This window comes from Nilaparvata lugens, chromosome 1 (assembly GCF_014356525.2).
Source record: "Nilaparvata lugens isolate BPH chromosome 1, ASM1435652v1, whole genome shotgun sequence".
In the NCBI taxonomy this organism is placed as follows: Eukaryota; Metazoa; Arthropoda; class Insecta; order Hemiptera; family Delphacidae; genus Nilaparvata; species Nilaparvata lugens.
This window is the reverse complement of record NC_052504.1, coordinates 27,673,767-27,694,893: the sequence shown is the minus strand read 5'-3', so window position 1 is coordinate 27,694,893 and position 21,127 is coordinate 27,673,767. Positions and strand designations below refer to the sequence as shown.

The window sequence follows — 21,127 nt, the reverse complement described above, 5'->3', positions numbered from 1 at the left end:
GTATCTACAGATTTGTATTTAGAAGAGCTAAATAATTAAATTTGCTGTTTACTTTGATGCTATGTAATTTGATATAGTTATTTGGGCTTTTTAGGGTGGGGTGGTGTGGATTTGAAATGAGAAAAATTGAAAATTCTAAATACAATCTTTACCTGGCTCAGTCAATTCCCTATAGGATAATTGAAGTCTGAAACCAAAAACTCACTCCTACACTGAACACTGTCCAAAATCCAAGAGACTCACAGCAACTAACAGCAACTCAACTGCCACTAACTGCCACTAACTGCCACTAACTGCCACTAACTTTCAAGGCATGGTCTGCCTGTTTATATACTAGAACCACGATTTTCCACCCCTCATCACCCTTCGCCCTCTAGCTCCGCCTACACTCAAACTCTTCAGCTAATATTCTGCTTACAAATTGAATTCAAATATCAATTTAAATTTACTATAATGTTTATTATGTTATATCATTTTAAACTATGGCTCCCCTTCATTATTAAAACAAATGATATCATACATTTTACCAATATTTAAACTCTAAAGTTTGGATACTGACAATTGAATGCATTGATTTGATTAATACATTAATCAATCTTATAAATCTAATATGGCAAATACTTTAAAAATAAATACTTGAAATGAACAGAATACAATGTCATACAGTACATCATTACAATTGAGTTGAATAAATCAAATTAATGAGATACCAATTAATTACTAATCAATTGATTAAGCAGGTTTCTTATACTCATGGTCAACATGTTTTAATCAAATATACCTAATTTATTCTATTTACAAATTTGTCCTTGGCCTATGAATTCGGATTCAACTAACTTAATTAGCTTATAATAATTATTAAATTATAATTTATTGTACAACATTATTTGTTGAATACTTTATACATGTAGCCTAATCTACTTCATGACCTAATTTATAAATACATCTACTCATATATCATGTTTATCGTTTTATGTGATCACCATTCAAATAACTGATCATCAAATAATTGCTTCAATAATATCCATGTGCTGACCACGTGGTAAAATTGTAGCATATGCTGACCACGTGGTTACATTTAAAATTACATATCTATATTTACTTCTCTCCTAACTATATATCTATATCGCTATTCACAATCTTCATTCACCTGCCATCAACTTATGCTATAGATATATACAAGGGTTGACACAAAGCACAGTGGGCCATGTGGTTTCTATAGTAACGTGTCTGTGACTGACATTTGAATACTGTTACGTTTCTAGGAAAGAATGATTTTGTCTCAAACTATTTTGAAAAGAATAATGACCCCAGCGTCTGTCTAGCTAGGCTATTCAAATGGATTCTCAATAGTTTCGAGAAACGGTTCTTTTTATTATTCTAGCTCTTCGAGCGTTCATATTCTTAAATACAATATGTTCAGAGCACGTGTTGCAACAAATAACATATATCTACAATTTTTAAATTTTAGGAGAGCACATGATCGCCATTTGTGGCTCAAGTCGTTTTCGAGAAAATCGCTAAAAATCGTGTTTTTGACAACATTTTTGCCAATTCAGCCGCCATCTTGAATCACATTTGATCGAAATTATTCGTGTCGGATCCTTATAGTGTAAGGACTTTAAGTTCCAAATGTCAAGTCATTCCGTTAATTGGGAGATGAGATATCGTGTACACAGACGCACATACACACACACATGCCGACCAATACCCAAAAACCATTTTTTTTTTGGACTCAGGGGACCTTGAAACATATAGAAATTTAGAAATTGGGGTACCTTAATTTTTTCGGAAAGCAATACTTTTCTTACCTATGGTAATAGGGCAATGAAAGTAAAAATACATTATATAATGAGTATCAACGAACCATCTGATACAATATAAAAAATATACATGTTATGACTCAGATCTGACAAATATTCTTAAGCAGCTCACTTTTTGACCGAGCGAAATGAGGTCTAAGATTCAAGTCGACGGTTTGGCATTTCTCTTAATGTTTAAATGTTTATATGTTGCGCATTTACGGCGAAACGCGGTAATTGATTTTCATGAAATTTGACAGGTATGTTCCTTTTTAAATTGCGCGTCGACGTATATACAAGGTTTTTGGAAATTTTGCATTTCAAGGATAATATAAAAGGAAAAAGGAGCCTCCTTCATACACCAATATTAGAGTAAAAATCAGACTATTGAATTATTAATTATAAATTAGCTGACAAGTGATTACACAGATGTGTGGGGAAGCCAGTCTATTGCTGTATTTCCATAAGGTCTATAGTTTCAATCAGGTACTTGTGGATGAGAATACTGCGTGAGGTCTACTGTTCACAGAACTAGTAGTTATGTTGCGCCAAGAATAATTGATAAATTCTCTACAGATCTCAGATATCATTGGAATTCCATAAACCAAAACTGTCCCAAATAGTATATAAAAGATTGCATTTGCCGGAATTTTATTTCAATTTGAATATTTTGTAATTTTTCCCTTGGTTCGTAAAGGAATAACGATTCTCACTTACTATATTTATCATTTAATTGGTGGGTTCGAATATGGGATCGAAGAGGAGGAAGAGGAGGAAGAAGTGGAGGAGTGGGGAAAGGATGATGATGATGATGAGGAGGAGGAGTAGTAGTAGTAGTAGGGAAAAATAATTTAATACAAATAGAAGTAATCAAAAAATACGTAGATTCAGGATTATTTTTGATTTTGAATTGGTGAATGGTTATAGTAGATGGAACAAACGTATTCACAAAGTTTTTTCCCATGTATTTATTATTCATCGACAGTGAAACAAAAATGATGTGAGGTAACAAAATGATGCTATTTCGGTGGGCACTCTTTATCAGGCGATAAACGATAAATAATGCTGGAAAATCATCAAACAATCAAGTTAATGAAAACCAGATTATACTGTGATTGCTTATCAGTACGCATTCTGTTCAATAAGTCATGGATCGTATTTTCTTTATTGCAAAGAAAAATGAAATGATCGATCTTGAAAACTGAAACAGAAAGAATATAGTTTATTGCGATTATGCTCAGAATCGACTACGGTAACACTACCTGAAAATTAATTCAAATTGAAATTTAACTTATACATAATGAATGATGTTTTTCAAAATTCAAGGAAATATTTTATTTTAATTGTTGATGTTTAAAGATATACAAAACTAAAATATTTTTCTCATTACTATACAAAACTGCAACAGCTCAAACTATGGCAAATGCTTGTTGATAGGACCACCTCTAAAATTTAAATTTTTATAACTTTACATTCTTATGACCGGTATCATTGTTATAAGTATATTTCCTTCAACTAAGAATAAACTTTCTAAAACCATGACATGGTTATGGTCTGCGGTATTCAATTTTAATATAAAATCATAATATTATTCTAAAATTATTATTAAATCATAATATTATTCATAAAATTATTATTTTTTTGAATATTATAGTTTTATTCAAAACTGCATCATTTATATTACAGAGTGTTTACAAATGAATATTGCAGTAAACTCTTTATAGAATTTGCTACATTACTGCAGGAGACTTATTGAAAATGATATTATGTTGAGTGAAAAAGCAACTCAAACAGTCTTATCATGAACATCAAGTCTTATCAATAAGCTGCTTTACACCCAATCTCAGCCAGTTTAACCAATTCTAGTGGATTGCACCAAAAATATTGCACTCACATGCGCATTGCTGGTGCCAACAAGCAAAACTGTTTTAGTTGATTCTTCACTTGACATACCATTTTCAACGTCCAGTGTAATGTAACAAATATTATGAAGGGTTGAAACCTCGATATTCATTTGTTAACATTGAATAATAAACATAGATTATTTCATATCAGTACCTATCCAATGCAGGTAAAAATTCTCCTATTCACAACAGTCAACAGTAACATTTTATTTGTGAATTTGGAACTAAATTTGATTATCATCATTACATGGAAGTTCAAGAAAACTTTGGAAGAAATCATCATTCAGCATAATTTATTATAATCACTCACAGAGACAAAGCTTTCATTAGTGAAAGTGAATGTAGGACTCTTGTAGGGGGCGAAGAGCACAGGCGAATGAGAGCGCCACAATATCAATCTTAAGCAAGAGTGCACCTCTTTGCTCACAGTACTATCTCCATCTTCGAAGCTCTTCCAAAAAGCTGCTTCTGCTAATTTCTCACTCTGCGAAAAAATATCAAATCGAATTATTGGTCACATGATATTAAAACTGTAATTCTATAGGGAAATCAAAATCACTTCCCAATGAAGGAAGCATTTATCCAGTTCTATTTATTTTATAAGTTCGAATACAGTAAGTCAAACTACGAGGTTGGTAAAAATTATTATGAAGACAGCTTAATTTTTCTTTACAAGGTTAGTTTCACAGTAGGTTTCATTGGCGATCTAGGTTTAATCTCTAGATCTAATTTTTATGCAGGAGCGATATAACAGAGTAGGTTAAGAATAAGTGAACATTTAATTTTAATACAGGGCGGCACTAATTCATAGCAAACATCAAAGCTACTAATTAAAAAAACAATTTGAGATACGTTACTAATTTCAGTTCTTACAATAACATTATCAATCTCTAGTAAACGTTATGTGTCTAAAGAGTTTACTCAAGATTGATAATGGTGTAGCAACCGAATATGTATCTCAAATTATTTTAATAAATTATTGGTTTTGACAATATGAATTCAGTTTTCATTTAATATGGATATCTACCACAACAGCACAGGAAGGGAGGGGGTCAATTCGTCGAGTACTCAGTTCATCAAATACTGGTTATTCTGAACATTTTTTGAGATACCGTACTGAAACAAACAAGAAGTTGACCCGTTCAGTTCGGTAAATTTCACGGCATCAAGTATTCGTTGGGGATACATAGGCTGATACAAAGTCAGCTACACTAAAATTAGGCACTATAAAGTTAGGGATTAGTGAGAGACTCAGAGTGGGTTAGGGAGAAATTATTAGTTAATGTTAGAGGTTGCAGAAAGGATAAGGATTAGGTTTTTGCTTTTGAATGGCAATATTCTGGTATTATTGATATTCTTTTGATAGTTTCAGAAATTAGAATAAAATACCGTATATGAAACTGTATCCACTGAACTTTCAAGCAGCACGAACTGAGAACTTGACGTACCGTACCCTACTGAAGTTATATACGAGGGCTGACCCTTGATCCCTTGATCAACTGAGATGTTGATAAAGTGAATGACACCCACAGAAAGGTAAGCCAAGGTTTTTGTATTTTCTAAAGAGTCATATGTAGCTTTGACTTCCATCAATTCATTTATCACGCGTTATTATTAATGTCATCCTTTATGACAAGAAAATATCGATGTGGGCATCATCTACAAAAAAAGGTTACAGTATCAATATTGAAGTCTAAAATGTCCAATCCAATCAATGTTATCACGATTGATGAGTGCTATAGGTATTCATTTTTTGGTAACATACTCACCTTGAGATATAGTTGGCTTCCAAAAAAGCACAAGAAGAAAAGTGTTATCATTGAAGTCACACCAAAATAGCCCATGGAAATCTTTTCGACAAGATTCAACTCCTTATCCTGAAAAATATTCCATATAGAGCTCAACTATATCTACATAATTATAAATCTATAGTTGAGATGTTTTATTATTGAATTAATTAGAGACTGTGTACATAATATAGATTATTATTTTTGAAGTTCAAGACTGTTATTGTAAGACTCAACTCACACTACCTCGACTCTAATCGTACGACTCCAGACGAGGATACTCCAGTCTTTTGACCTTACGACTTGTTTGCTCATTATCACTACTTGAGTTCCATGCTACTCAATTTTCTAATCTTACTTCATTAAAAATATAAGATCTAATTCGTCATTACTTAGCATGTAAAAAATTTTATAATCCTATTATATTAAGCGAGCAATTTATTTATATTTTTATATCTGGTTATCTGCTATTTATGTTCAAGGGATCTCGAAAACGGCTCTAACGATTTTCACGAAATTTGGAACATAGTGGGTTTATGATATAAAAATTCGATTGCACTAGGTCTCATCCTTGGGAAAACTCGCTGAACAACATTAAAAGGATAATTCATCCTTGGCTGAAATAGCTGAGACTTTCGTCATCTGTGGTTAGTAAAAAGTAAACGAGTGGAAAATCAAAATATCGCATCCCCGAAATTCATAAGCTGACGTATAGCCAGCTGTAAAATATAAACAAAAAATATAAATCATTTTAGAGAATTGTGTTCTGTTTATCAATAAATAAAAATTACGAGCGAAGCTCGGTGCCCCGATATTAATTATTATGAATATATTGTCTCATCTAAAATTACAAAACATCACTTTGATCAAACACAACCTCACTTTCATTAAAAATGCATGGTAGGCCTACACTATGCAACTCAAGTCGAGGCTCGACCAACATGTCGAGTCGACGCTCGACTCAGTCTCACCGTCACGAGGTCGCGGAGACTAGAGTCGACTGGTCTGAGTGTCACCATTTGAAAACACATGCTACGTCGAGAAGAGACTAGAGTCGCAGTCTCTACTGGACTTGAGTCGCGTAAGTGAGTTGAGCCTGAATCTAAATAAAAAATAAATAATAATAAAGTAATGTCCTAACACACATTATTAATAATAAATTATAATTATGTACTTTCTGCAGTTCATACGGTACTTGAATAATATTAATAAGATTGATCTGGAGATTTGATCAACGGAATTAACATTCAACTACAGTATATTCTGTTCCCAAGACTAGAACTTAAATATGTAACGGGAGATAATCAATTTCAAAAAGCACCTTTGTAAGTTTCTATTATTATCACATGACTCTTTCAAGAAAGAATCTTAATTAATTCACATTTATTGTTCCTTAAAAGTAATGAGTAATTCTCTAAATGAGTAATGTATGGACAAAATTGGCTAAATTCTAGAACGGAAAATTACACTATTATGAATATTGATAGATATAAATCAACTTTCGATTTGCAAGTGATCAATCATAATTGTAATAATATCATATTAACAAAATTAATATTCAATCATTATTAATGACCACTTATTGGTTTGAATAGAAATATTTAAAAGATAGACATAAATAATGTACAAATTAATAAAAACAATATAAAAACTTTTAGTACTACAAGAGCATTATTCTTATTGTAGCTGATTGATAATATACTTTCTTAATGATAAACTTTATTATGAACCGACTTGGAAAGTTGTTAAGTGAGCAATTCTATGAAGTTTGAGTATTTTGCTATGTACGATAACTTACTAGTATTACTTGAATTTCTATGCAGTAAAACTTCATATTGAACTCATTTCTCTTTTTCATTGCATGTATAATATAGCACACAAAACTCTTTAGTAGAAGCCTTATCCTCATGATTTTCATAAAATATTTTCACAACAACAATTCAGCTCTGAATCGGTTTAATATCATACCCAAAAATTATTAACAAGTATTATTATTATTATTTTTTTTTTTGATAGAGCAAACAATACAATAGTCGGAAAAGAAAAAACAGGCTATTGCCCAAAACATTTTCTATTTCCTAATGTTGTCTCAAATCGCTCAAATATTATGTTTAATAGTAATATCAATGTATTAGAATAATATTCTTCAATTCAATTCGATTTATTTGCATTTTATAAAAATGATACAAATACATTTTTTTCTGCAGTGTAAATGGTACTTAAAGCATGAATATGAAACAATATAAACAACATAATGTGATAAAATTTAAAAACTAATTATTTTAATGTCATTGCTAGCATAGACAATTAGTCTGTTCGCTAGCAGTAGTTATTGCATCAATAACTACTTTCAACTAATTACAATAATTGCAATTGATGCAATTGTGTCTATTGCATTAATCCAGTTCCCTATAGTTTGTGTAAAATAAGTTGAGACTTGGCCCTCCATCCGTGGAAACTACATTGTTGCCAAATCGTGTAAAATTGCAACTTTCTAAAATTTCCAATTCAACTTCAGAATTGGATGTAGAGTATCATCCCCGATACCCTAATAAAGCTTCAGGGTTGAAGGATTAAAAGGAAATTTAAATTTTATGATAAAATTGGAAACATCGCGTAGATTTGTTTTTCTTTTGAATATCACTACTCTCAGAATCATGGGGCGTTGTAATGCGTAATAATTTTATATCAATTCAAAGAGGAGAGTGTCTCCTTTCTATTGGTGTCATTTTTTCCGACTTATAGTTATTTTTCAATTAACGATTATGTTCGTCAATGTCGAGACATTTCGAGCAGAAAACATGAAATTTTCGACATGCTAGAAACTTTTTTATTTCAAAAGATTCTCAGAAATAATTGAAATTATTTTTCCAATTGTCAAACGTACTCGGAAGAGCGTATTTTGGCCTCTCAGGAGCTTCGAAGTCAAGGATAGTGGCTGAATGGTGTTTCACCATATGCTATCAATAGCTAGGATCAACAAAAACAAAATACAGAACGATTGAAAAAATCTGGTGTGGCGCACTTACACAACTTTCCTTGCCGTTATGAAAATTGATCACCTGACGCTAGTTTTCCCGCGCACCTCAAGTCTACTATTCAAAGATTTGAGACAGCTGGTGATAGGATAATAACGCTGGAGACACACGAGGTCTGCTATCTCTTCGTAGTGAATGATTTAATAGAACCAACACTTGCCAACAGTTTGCATTTTAATAATCACATTTTCTCGAATTTGAAGCTTATTTCCAATTTTAGGTGAAAATGTTACTGGACATTAATTGCAGAAATGTTCATGCTCTATCTTTTCCACTTAGAATTTTTTGTTTGAATTTTATCTGATAATTGAGAATCTAAAATCAAACTTCGCATAGATGGGGCGAAGTTCCTGAAATTTTTACAGATATAGGACTTGTTGCAGATGATAGAGCTTATCAATGAATATTTCAGGTATGAATTTGATCAAAATCGTTGGAGCCGTTTTTGAGAAAAACGCGAAAAAACCTGTTTTTGACAACATTTTCGCCATTTTAGCCGCCATCTTGGATTGCATTTGATCGAAATTGTTCGTGTCAGATCCTTATAGTGTAAGGACCTTACGTTCCAAATTTCAAGTCATTCAGGTAACTGGGAGATGAGATATCGTGTACACAGACGCACATACACACACACACACACACACACACACACACACACACACACACACACACACCACACACACCATACACATACACATACACACAAACACATACAGACCAATACCCAAAAACCACTTTTTTGGACTCAGGGGACCTTGAAAAGTATAGAAATTTAGAAATTGGGGTACCTTAATTTTTTTCGGGAAGCAATACTTTCCGTACCTATGGTAATAGGGCAAGGAAAGTAAAATTAAGCAACTGCAAGCCACATGATTATAAATAGTGAAAATGACAACATCGCCTCGAATAATCTAAGCAGTGTTTCATTACAGCCTTTCTAGAGGCAATCAGCTGCTTGCGTTTGAAATAATTCAGTCAAATATCTTGTAAATTGCCAGCCTTCAGCATACAATTTGGTACTGTAAACAATGCATACCATGCAGCCGCTCTCCTAACTTAAAAAATCTGGTGTGGCGCACTCTCACAACTTTCCTTGCCGTTATGAAAATTGATCACCTGACGCTAGTGTGCACGCGCATCTCAAGTCTACTTAAATTATTAATGTTTATAATATAAACAAAGATCTGAGCCAGCTGGTGACAGGACAATAACGCTGGAGACATACGAGGTCTGCTATCTCTTCATAGAGAATCAATTAATAGAATCAACAGTAGCCAACAGCTGTTTGCAATTGAAATAATAACATTTTCTAGAATTTCGAGCTTATTTTCAATTTTAGGTCAAAATGTTACTGATCATTAATTGTAGAGATTTTCATGCTTAATCTTTTCCACGCAAATTTTTTTGTTTAAATCTAATCTGAAGCCTGATAATTGAGAATCTAAAATCGAATTTTAAAATTACTTTCCTTGCCCTACTACCATAGGTAAGGAAAGTATTGCTTTCCAAAAAAAATTAAGATACCCTAATATTTCAAGTTTCCTATACGTTTCAAGGTCCCCTGAGTCCAAAAAACATGATTTTTGGGTGTTTACTATTTTGAAGTTGGGTATTCTATTTTGTTATGTGCAAGGCGGAATTAACAGAGACTCATCCAAGTGCAATGATTGCCATTATTATGTTTATTATTGTTAGTACAGAGAACAGAGTCCTTGGCATTATTCTTCTTTATAAAAAATATTATCAAAGGATCTATGAGAATAAAACTATTGAGCGAATCGTCTTCACTGAGTGATTCATGTAACTGGATGCAATTCAAGTCAACACCAGTCTGAAAGCCTCAATAATCTTGATTGTAGGTCCGGAGGATTACGTCATCGAGATAGACCAACGCTGTTTCTGTCTTCAATTCATGCTCATATCCATTGGCGTAACAATTGTTCTACCAGACAACTCGAGATGTATTTCTCACGGATTAAGACTTATATTGATATATTTAATATTTATAATTATTTATTAACAACCTGTGTTGGGATAACTTGATGACTCATTAGTCCCAACACACTCTTAAATAAATCCGAATCAGGAACTTTCATAATTTATTCATTTTTTTAGTGAAGGACGAATCATACAAAATGCTGTAAATATAAATCAAAGCTCAGATCGTGACCTCCTTTTGTTAGTACAGCAGTTTTCTTGATCCTTTTCAAGTATTTCTTTTTACTTTCCTTGCCCTATTACCATAGGTAAGGAAAGTATTGCTTTTCAAGAAAAAATAAGGTACACTAATTTTAAGTTTTCTATACGTTTTAAGGTCCCCTGAGTCCAAAAACATGATTTTTGAGTGTTTACTATTTTGAAGTTGGGTATTCTATTTTGTTATGTGCAAGGCGGAATTAACAGAGACTCATCCAAGTGCAATGATTGCCATTATTATGTTTATTATTGTTAGTACAGAGAACAGAGTCCTTGGCATTATTCTTCTTTATAAAAAATATTATCAAAGGATCTATGAGAATAAAACTATTGAGCGAATCGTCTTCACTGAGTGATTCATGTAACTGGATGCAATTCAAGTCAACACCAGTCTGAAAGCCTCAATAATCTTGATTGTAGGTCCGGAGGATTACGTCATCGAGATAGACCAACGCTGTTTCTGTCTTCAATTCATGCTCATATCCATTGGCGTAACAATTGTTCTACCAGACAACTCGAGATGTATTTCTCACGGATTAAGACTTATATTGATATATTTAATATTTATAATTATTTATTAACAACCTGTGTTGGGATAACTTGATGACTCATTAGTCCCAACACACTCTTAAATAAATCCGAATCAGGAACTTTCATAATTTATTCATTTTTTTAGTGAAGGACGAATCATACAAAATGCTGTAAATATAAATCAAAGCTCAGATCGTGACCTCCTTTTGTTAGTACAGCAGTTTTCTTGATCCTATTACCATAGGTAAGGAAAGTATTGCTTTTCAAGAAAAAATAAGGTACACTAATTTTAAGTTTTCTATACGTTTTAAGGTCCCCTGAGTCCAAAAACATGATTTTTGAGTAATGGTCTGTGTGTGTGTATGTGTGTATGTCTGTGAACATGATAACTCCATTCCTAATTAACCGATTGACTTGGAATAATTAAACTTAAGGTCCTTATACCATGAGGATCCGACAATGAGAAATTCAATTCAAGATGGAGGAAATAATGGTGGATAATTACTAAAAAACCATGTTTTTCACGATTTTCTCTAAAACGGCTCTAACGATTTTCTTCAAATTTATACCATGGATAGCTAATTATAAGCCCTATCAACTGACATGAGTCTCATTTCTGAGAAAATTGCAGGAGCTCCGTAATATTCTTGAGAAAAATGGCAGATAATTACTAAAAACCCATGTTTTTCACGGTTTTCTTGAAAACTGCTCTAACGATTTTCTTCAAATTCATATCATAGATAGCTATTTATAAGCCCTATCTACTGACATGAAACTCATTTCTGGGAAAATTGCAGGAGCTCCGTAATATTCTTGAGAAAAATGGAGGATAGTTGCTAAAAGCCATGTTTTTCACGATTTTCTCAAAAATGACTTGACCAATTTATTTCAAATTCATACCCTCTATACTTATTTATCAGCTCTATCAAATGGCATGAGTATTTTTCCTGGGAAACTAATGGGGTACACCCCATCCTTGAGAAATGGACTTTGTAAACTCCTTCTCGTGCATGAGGTAGGTAGGTAGAGCAGTTTATAAAAAGAACACATAGTCAAGATATTTCATCTGTAGAACAGCTGTTTCGACGACTTTCAAAAAATCATCGAATTTCACAATTTACACAAAGGAAAAAGTACTCTGAAAACAATTATATATACACATTAAGTAGTCTAATCGTACAAGTAGTTTCAAATATGTTGCCGCCAATTGTCATTATGAATGTTATTCCCCTAAATTATTCTTGTTCAAGAATTAGGCTTACAGTTCAATGAGCAAGGAAAGTTGTGTGAGTGTTACCACATCAGATTTTAACTGTATGTTGAACCCTGCGTTTTAGTCTGAGTATTGACTCTGTCTTGTTTGAATTTGCTAACTTGTTGCTTAGTTGTCTAAATTAAAGCAATTTTTGTGCATTTTTCAAATGCAGTTTCAATTTCTTGTCGAAAAAGCTACTGTATTTGGGAATTGTACGACCATTGACCTTTTTGCAGCTTTGGCTTTTCCACTGCAAGTTATGTTCAACGCTCGTGGAGGGGGAATAATTTTCAGTGAAAGGGCCACAGTTCGAATTGAGACGTAACCGGGAAAGCATCATGTAACGGCGGTGTGCGAGCCTCAGTCTCCTGAATGGGTCTGTTACCCATCCAGAGGGACAAATTAAAACGTTTTTGGTAATCAGTAATTTTGATTTAGTAAAAGTCCGAATTAGATAGAATTAGTAGATGTAAAATTAAGAGGTCAATTGTGTGTGGGAATTTAAGTAGAGTGTAGTGAGTTTCATTACGTCTGAGTTTATTGAGTTTTGGATTAAGTGTTCTCAAAAGTAAAGTTTAAATATTGTTGAAATGGTGAGTGCCAAACTATTGTTTTTATTTAGCTCGGAATTTAGTACATAGAATGACCGAGGCCCGAATTTAGTTGCAGCAAGTTAGCAGGTTCCCAAAATGTATAGATTGAAATTGAATTACCTTCTTTTTCTGAATCAGTTACTGAGAAGCTCTGTTGGAAAATTTGACATGATTTCTATTGCTTCGTTTGATTCGTTAATGAGTTCAATAAACCTGAGGTTGAATTTTAAAAGTATTTTTCATTGAAGTTCCTGGCTCGTAGTTACTATAGTTGCTAGAATAGGTTACAATGATGACAATATGTGCATTTGAATGAACGAATCCACTAAGAGCTCCCAACCAATCAAGGATTCAAATACTGGTAGATAATTTGATAGCAGTAAACTTTAGCAAATAGAAAAGAAGAAACAACCCCCCTCCGTTTACATTGGTGGCCAGCGGTGGTATAATCTGCAAGAATGACTATCGAACCACATGTATTCTTATATAATTCATATTTTGGAAGATTAACTCAATAGAGACAAATATATGTCACCGGTTGCAGAAATGATGTCAGGTGTGGTGTAGGGTTAAAAATACCTCCATCGGTTACACTACCCTTATTAACAGAACTGTGGGGTCAAAAATTGTCTTCCCAACTTTTCCCTCTATAACCTTCCCTTGACTGGACTAAAGTCTCAACTTGTTTTACACAAACTATAGTACATTTTCCAGCACAGTTTACCATTGTTATTGCATAGACAGTCAGCGCTGAAAGTGATGTTATGTTGACCAAGTAGAATGCCAGAAAAGGTGAGAGAACTCTTATCAAATCTTCAGTTAATCTGAAACCAGATTCCCCAATAAATTAATTTATAGACTATAATAAAAAATTCCAAACTTGAAATAACATTACATCGATAGAGAAGTGGAAGAATGATAGTGGTTTTGCATTCCATGTTCCATCACAGTCAAGCCACAATAAAATAATGTCACCAAAATATAAGTCTCACAAGATATCTCATTGTGAGATAAAGCCTATCTCACAATATAAAGGGGAAAATCGTGTAGGAATATTCTTCAAAACCGAATTACTCTTACATTGATTACGATGAACAAAAACGTTTAAGGGTATCAAACAAAATTTAAAATATATTATAATGACAGATTTTTCGTGTTTTTACTGTAATACCTATGTCTATAGGCTACCACAATCTGCACTAACTCTGTCTTTCCAGATAATACGTTATTATTTCACTTTTTTATAATGTAGGCTTATTTATGTTATTTTTGTACAAGTAATGTACCTTGTAGGATTAACGAGAATGAGCAGAGGCATTAACTATATGGTATTGTTCAGGTGTGGTGTGACGTTCCTATGTGTAATACGGGCAATGAGACGCGCACAACATGGAAAAAATACATTTTTAGAAAACATTCATTAGCCTGAACATGATCATTATAGAAATATGATAAGTTGTTATTATAACAATGAAAAATGTTACCGTAGCTCACAAATGGACAATAAAACTGCAAAAAAGAAATCGAAATTACATTTTGGAAATTACAGTTGAAAAGTCAGCAGAGATCAAAAAAATTATTGAAACGGTATCTAGGAGAAAATATACTAGTAGTTCTGTGAACAGTAGACCTCACGCAGTATTCTCATCCACAAGTACCTGATTGAAACTACAGACCTTATGGAAATACAGCAATAATAGACTGGCTTCTCCACACATCTGTGTAATCACTTGTCAGCTGATTTATGATGAAAAATTATAGTCTGATTTTTACTCTAATATTGGCGTTTGAAGGAGGCTCCTTTTTCCTTTTATATTATCCTTGAAATGAAAAATTTCCAAAAACCTTGTATATACGACGACGCGCAATTAAAAAAGGAACATACCTGTCAAATTTCATGAAAATCTATTACCGCGTTTCGCCGTAAATGCGCAACATATACACATTTCATTAAAAGAAATACCAAACCGTCGACTTGAATCTTAGAACTCACTTCGCTCGGTCAATAAAACAGGCAGATGATAAAGTCATTACCCAGTTTTTCTTGACACATACTAACGCTCTGTACACAGTACAGGTACATCACTATACGGTTCATCAAATTCAGGAATTTGAACAATACCATGGATATTTATAAATTATCTGAAATGTTATCAATATCTTAGAGAGAGTTGATTTGAAAGAAAACCCTGTAAGTGGAGAAATTTTCTATGTCAATTATATATTATTTGAGCTTTCTTGAGTGATGAAATATCTCCTACTCCTTACCTCAATAGTTTTTGATGTATTTGGATCCATAATTTTAATTTATCTTTAGCTTTTGGCAATGCGACTCCCTGGCTATGATTGAATAGGTTTCCGAAGTGAGAAGAATTGAGTTGCTCATCAACATTGTTGTTATCGAGTTGGAATACTTGCATGAGGGTTGCTTCGAGATGATTGAAATAGGTGCGAATGTGAGCCATCAAACTGAGGACAAACCACTCGACTGACGCCTTTCTTGTGATTCCCAGCTGAATGCTCATCATACTGACCACAACCTGAGCTGCCTCAGCTATTTGCGAGTGATCAATAGATCCCGATTCATTCTCCTCTTCACCACTGATTTTAATCATTTTCACAATTGTAACAGCATAGAATATGAAAGGACAAAGAGACATTGAGAGAGGAATGATTGAGGTACATTTTGAAAGTAAAGCATTCTCAGTTATTATATTTGTCCTAAACGTATGACCCTTATCAAGGGGATCTGAAATGCAAGCTTCGGTCAATTCATCAATTTTAGAAAGAATGTTTTCAAAGCTTTTTGTGCAAAATGAATAGTAGAAAGACACAGCAAAGCCAAACAATGTACAGTAAGCTGCATCAATATCTACTAGAATACTGTGAATTCTGGTTTGATAGAAAATTCCATATATCATGAAACAAAAGACCGAAACTTGATAGACATCTAAGGCAAAAACAAAAGCCTTGAAAGAAGCTCCTTGACGCTTGGGTCCAGGAACTAGAAGTCCCAGGATGCAACTATTTCTAACATTTGCCTTGTGCAGGTTGAAAAAGTTGAAAGTCTCCATAAAATATATGATATTCCTTTGTTTCAGAGGAAGGGAACAATTCAAGCATTAAAAGTCTCCATCTTGATTATTTCTGAAAAAAAAATGTACAAAATCATTCATTTATTAAGAAATTTTAATATTATTGAACAGCTCAAGTCGAGATAGCAATGACAAATATTAATATTATACAAATTTCAATAAATTACTACGGAATCTAGGTGTTTTTAAAGAAATCCCTATTCTAATGAAATGAAACTTTATGAAAATTAAAAATACTTTCAAGAACTGAGGTGTAATAATGATAATTCACTCTCGAAACAAAATATTTGTCTCAATTTTTTTTCATAATGTATTTTTATTCGGTTTGAGGCAGTGGCGTAACGTTTCCAAACCGGGCCCCCCCGCAAAAAAAATTCCGGGCCCCTCTTCTAAAATCGTACCACCTTTCTCCAGCCCCCTTCTCCCTTAATCCCAGGCATTGAACTCTAATGTGAACGTACATCTTTCATGAGTGAATGGGCTTTAGTACACTCAACAATAAATTTTCCACTTTTCGACCAAATTTGACTTATGATGCATGATTGTGGACCGCCTTGACGAGCCGAGACGAATGAAGTGTAGTACGTTGAAAACTGAGCATTGTGTCAGAAGTTATAAGTGTTTGAAATTTTGATCCTTGAGGTGTCTTTAAGCGCGCCTCTCCACTAGGAAATACTGAAATGAAGTGCATCTAACGGGTGATTCTCATAGAAAATAATCTCATGAACTCATGTTATTGTGCGAAATATCAATGTGAAGACTATGTAGTTGGTGATGATGGCTGAAGCTGAAAATTAGGTATTTTTCACAATACAAGGAGCATTGTTGTCAGGTGTACCTGGAAATCTATATGAGATAGAGCGCTCTACCTGATCTCAGATTGTAGAGCACAAAAATACGCCCAGAGGGATTTTGAATTATACATCTAAATGGGATGTATAAGATATGTAATGAGAGGTGTGCGACGGAGCATTGTCGTGATGGAGGATCCACGAATCGGTAATCCCCGGACGGACTCGATGAACCCGGGCGGTTAGTCGACGGAGCACCTCTCTGTAGTACTGGTCGTTAACAGTTTGGCCGGGCATAAACTCTTTGACAGCATAGAGGTTGCCGACTTCCAGGCAGCGTTCAGGGATTTGAAAATCCGGTATCAGCGTGTTATCGACTCCAATAGGGACTACTTTGAAGATTTCTAATGGAAAATTGTACATATTTTGCCCATAAAAAATTTTCTGAGGCCAGTCCGGTTACTTATTATACAGACCCTTTATGTTCAGGAATTCAATTGGAAAATAATTTCTTTCCACCAATGCTTAAAGATAGTAAATAAAGATAACGATCTACTTTAGAACCATTCTGACAATCTTTGTTTGAATCAGAGAGAAAATAAGTAAATCTTATCTATAAATTAAGTGGTTTGAATAGTCTCAGTCTGGATTGTCTCACCGGATGTATGAATTTTAATGATTATTGTAAACAAACAACATTCCTAATTTTTCAATAAGCTCACAATTATACCAGCACACAATTATTGAAGCTCTGTCAATGTAAATATAATTATTATTATTAGGAGTAGATTCGAACAATAATTGTTTTTCTTTCTTGCCTTATTAATTATTTTCTACTTGTATTCTCTTGATATTAATTTATAACCAGACTGATGACATTGCTCTATTGCATATTTCTTCTTACACAATGAATGAAACCTATCATTTTCCACAATAAATCTTCTGCTTTTTTATCAAAAGTTACTTCCATGATTATTTAATTTTTCTTTTTAAAGTATGCAATATATAATTATCATTTCGACCCCTACTCCGGGTCCCCTAGAGAGAGTAATTTTATTTTTTCAGAAAACCTATATTAGCCTACATATTATCCGGGCCCTAGCCCGGGCCCCCTGGGGACCCGCCCCCCCCCGCGCCGTGGGGGCAGCGGGGGTTTACGTTACGCCACTGTCCAGAGGGCATTAGATAAGGATTATTCAAGTAAAAATAGTATAAGGGTTTCATAATATATTCAAGTAATCTCATAATATTTTTATATTTTATCTATGACAATTAATGAATTGCATTATATATCAATCATGTATGAAAGAAACTCACCTCCAATTATCAAATGATAGTAATCAAACAGAGCTTTGGAGATTCCAACTATTAATGGATACTCTTTTCTCATCAAGTTTTTGTTTAAAATCATTTGTAGAATAAAAAAAAGAAGAGAGTGGCACTGCTTATATATTTATTATGAATCCTAAATCTGGCTACACTAATGGATAAAAGTATATAGCAATCAAATAAATCATTATAGTAATTATAATATCGAGTGACCTGTGACCTGGCTGGTTTAGGTCTGGTCTCAGAGTTTTCAGGTCGCAACTGATCCATTTCAGAGCCTCTGACATGATCAAACGACTGCTTTTTAGGCAGCCGGGGCCAACGGCTTAACGTGTCCATCGAAACACGGGAGTGGCTCATGAAAAATATCTTGCTCGGGCCGAGATTTAGACCCGAGCCTCTGAATTATAAAGCCAACATCTAATACACTCGACCACGACAACTTAAAATTATTATTATATAACAGTCACAAGGGAAAAGTAAAATTTAAGTTAGTAATATTTTAGAAAACTTACCTTGAAAAGCTCGTAATTGAGGGTGAATATATTGGGAAGTTAATTGAGATGTGAACTTATGTGAATCTCATGTGTTCTGTGAAACAAAGCTTCAATATAGTAGTAAACATAAAAGAGATAAGTTAGTGTAGCTAATATAAAAACATAATTTATTGAGTGTGGTTCTTTTCACATTATTATGACTTGGATGATGAAAGAGCTGATGATGAACTCTTTTGTTGAATCCGAGAGACAAATGATAAACTGACTCGACGACGTTTTGATGCAGAGATCGATGCAAAAATAGAAGCTCAAATCAGAGCGAAAATAGTCGGTGAATTGAGGAGCACAGATTTGGCTTTGATTGCTGCAAAGTAGCCGAAACAATAATATTTCATCAATCACCAAGATCATTAATGTTGCAAATATAGAAGCAAATCTGAGAATCTGGACAGCGTTTCAAGGTGATTACAAGGAGGCTATAATTACTGAAGTTTTTTGTAAGAGCTCTGAAGAAGGAGATCAGGACATGACAACCATGATAATTAGTGTCAGGGTGGTGGGTGTAACTATTTCAGTAAAAATATAGGAGACAAACTATTCTCTCGAAGGTGATAGAGTAGGTGTGAGGGTGATAGGGATAACTATTTCAGTAAAAAAGATAGGAAAAAACTTTTCTCTTGAAGAGACTTATTAGTAGTCCTAAGTAGGCCTACACTATGTAAGTGCCTGTACTGTATAGCCTACTCTTAAAGGGATCAGGGAACAATGGTTATAATTTTTTAAAGTTGTTCCAAACAGAGCGAAAATTCTATTCAATAGCAGGAGGCCCATAGATTGATTGAGCAGATGAGGTAATTGATTACAACTCGGAGATATGCTAGCTCTAGCTGGTTATGGATTCAATTCTCAACTTTCTATCACCATGTTTGTATCACCCACCTCATTGCCTACGAAGCCCTAAGAGATTAGGTCCTTATGTAGGCCAACACCTAAAAGTAAGTGACACTATCTTCTATTCAAATAAAATGTATCATCAAATCAACTATAGTGAGGTCCACGTTATAAAGTTGGTGGATAAGATAGGGCAACAGCGTTGCCGATTCACTGCATTACCACTGCCTTCCATAGTAGATAGCATCCTCAGTTCCTGTTAATAATCAACTATATTTTATCTGTCAAGAAAGTATTTTTCAATTATTCAATAATTAATTTTCATAATCGAGATAGAATATTTTGGTAATTATAATATCGAGTGACCTGTGACCTGGCTGGTTTAGGTCTGGTCTCAGAGTTTTCAGGTCGCAACTGATCCATTTCAGAGCCTCTGACATGATCAAACGACTGCTTTTTAGGCAGCCGGGGCCAACGGCTTAACGTGTCCATCGAAACACGGGAGTGGCTCATGAAAAATATCTTGCTCGGGCCGAGATTTAGACCCGAGCCTCTGAATTATAAAGCCAACATCTAATACACTCGACCACGACAACTTAAAATTATTATTATATAACAGTCACAAGGGAAAAGTAAAATTTAAGTTAGTAATATTTTAGAAAACTTACCTTGAAAAGCTCGTAATTGAGGGTGAATATATTGGGAAGTTAATTGAGATGTGAACTTATGTGAATCTCATGTGTTCTGTGAAACAAAGCTTCAATATAGTAGTAAACATAAAAGAGATAAGTTAGTGTAGCTAATATAAAAACATAATTTATTGAGTGTGGTTCTTTTCACATTATTATGACTTGGATGATGAAAGAGCTGATGATGAACTCTTTTGTTGAATCCGAGAGACAAATGATAAACTGACTCGACGACGTTTTGATGCAGAGATCGATGCAAAAATAGAAGCTCAAATCAGAGCGAAAATAGTCGGTGAATTGAGGAGCACAGATTTGGCTTTGATTGCTGCAAAGTAGCCGAAACAATAATATTTCATCAATCACCAAGATCATTAATGTTGCAAATATAGAAGCAAATCTGAGAATCTGGACAGCGTTTCAAGGTGATTACAAGGAGGCTATAATTACTGAAGTTTTTTGTAAGAGCTCTGAAGAAGGAGATCAGGACATGACAACCATGATAATTAGTGTCAGGGTGGTGGGTGTAACTATTTCAGTAAAAATATAGGAGACAAACTATTCTCTCGAAGGTGATAGAGTAGGTGTGAGGGTGATAGGGATAACTATTTCAGTAAAAAAGATAGGAAAAAACTTTTCTCTTGAAGAGACTTATTAGTAGTCCTAAGTAGGCCTACACTATGTAAGTGCCTGTACTGTATAGCCTACTCTTAAAGGGATCAGGGAACAATG

At 33.8% G+C, this 21,127-nt stretch overlaps 1 protein-coding gene across 2 annotated transcripts; it reads right to left on the bottom strand.

Moving 5' to 3' along the window:
* Positions 1 to 2,741: 2,741 nt before the first annotated feature.
* Positions 2,742 to 19,598, bottom strand: LOC111059401. Of its 2 annotated transcripts, none has more exons than XM_022347054.2 (6): positions 18,837 to 19,546; positions 15,375 to 16,253; positions 13,831 to 13,930; positions 5,476 to 5,583; positions 4,017 to 4,190; positions 2,742 to 3,003 (listed from the first exon to the last, which is right to left on the bottom strand). In XM_022347054.2, exons 2-6 carry the CDS (start codon positions 16,178 to 16,180, stop codon positions 2,941 to 2,943), a joined length of 1,251 nt encoding a protein of 416 aa, XP_022202746.2. In that variant the 5' UTR covers positions 16,181 to 16,253; positions 18,837 to 19,546; the 3' UTR covers positions 2,742 to 2,940. The 2 variants fall into 2 exon arrangements, with proteins under 2 accessions (XP_022202746.2, XP_039279881.1); XM_039423947.1 differs by having other exon boundaries at positions 2,766 to 2,867; positions 18,837 to 19,598.
* Positions 19,599 to 21,127: the final 1,529 nt, after the last annotated feature.

What these genes read in the sequence shown, in the direction of transcription:
- LOC111059401 (XM_022347054.2), bottom strand. Translation starts at nt 16,180, where the DNA reads ATGGAGACTTTCAACTTTTTCAACCTGCACAAGGCAAATGTTAGAAAT. An exon ending in GAAGCCAACTATATCTCAAG is followed by an intron (nt 4,191 to 5,475) that starts GTGAGTATGTTA and finishes ATTTTTTCGCAG; the next exon opens with AGTGAGAAATTAGCAGAAGC. An exon ending in CTAATGAAAGCTTTGTCTCT is followed by an intron (nt 3,004 to 4,016) that starts GTGAGTGATTAT and finishes TTTCTGTTTCAG; the next exon opens with TTTTCAAGATCGATCATTTC.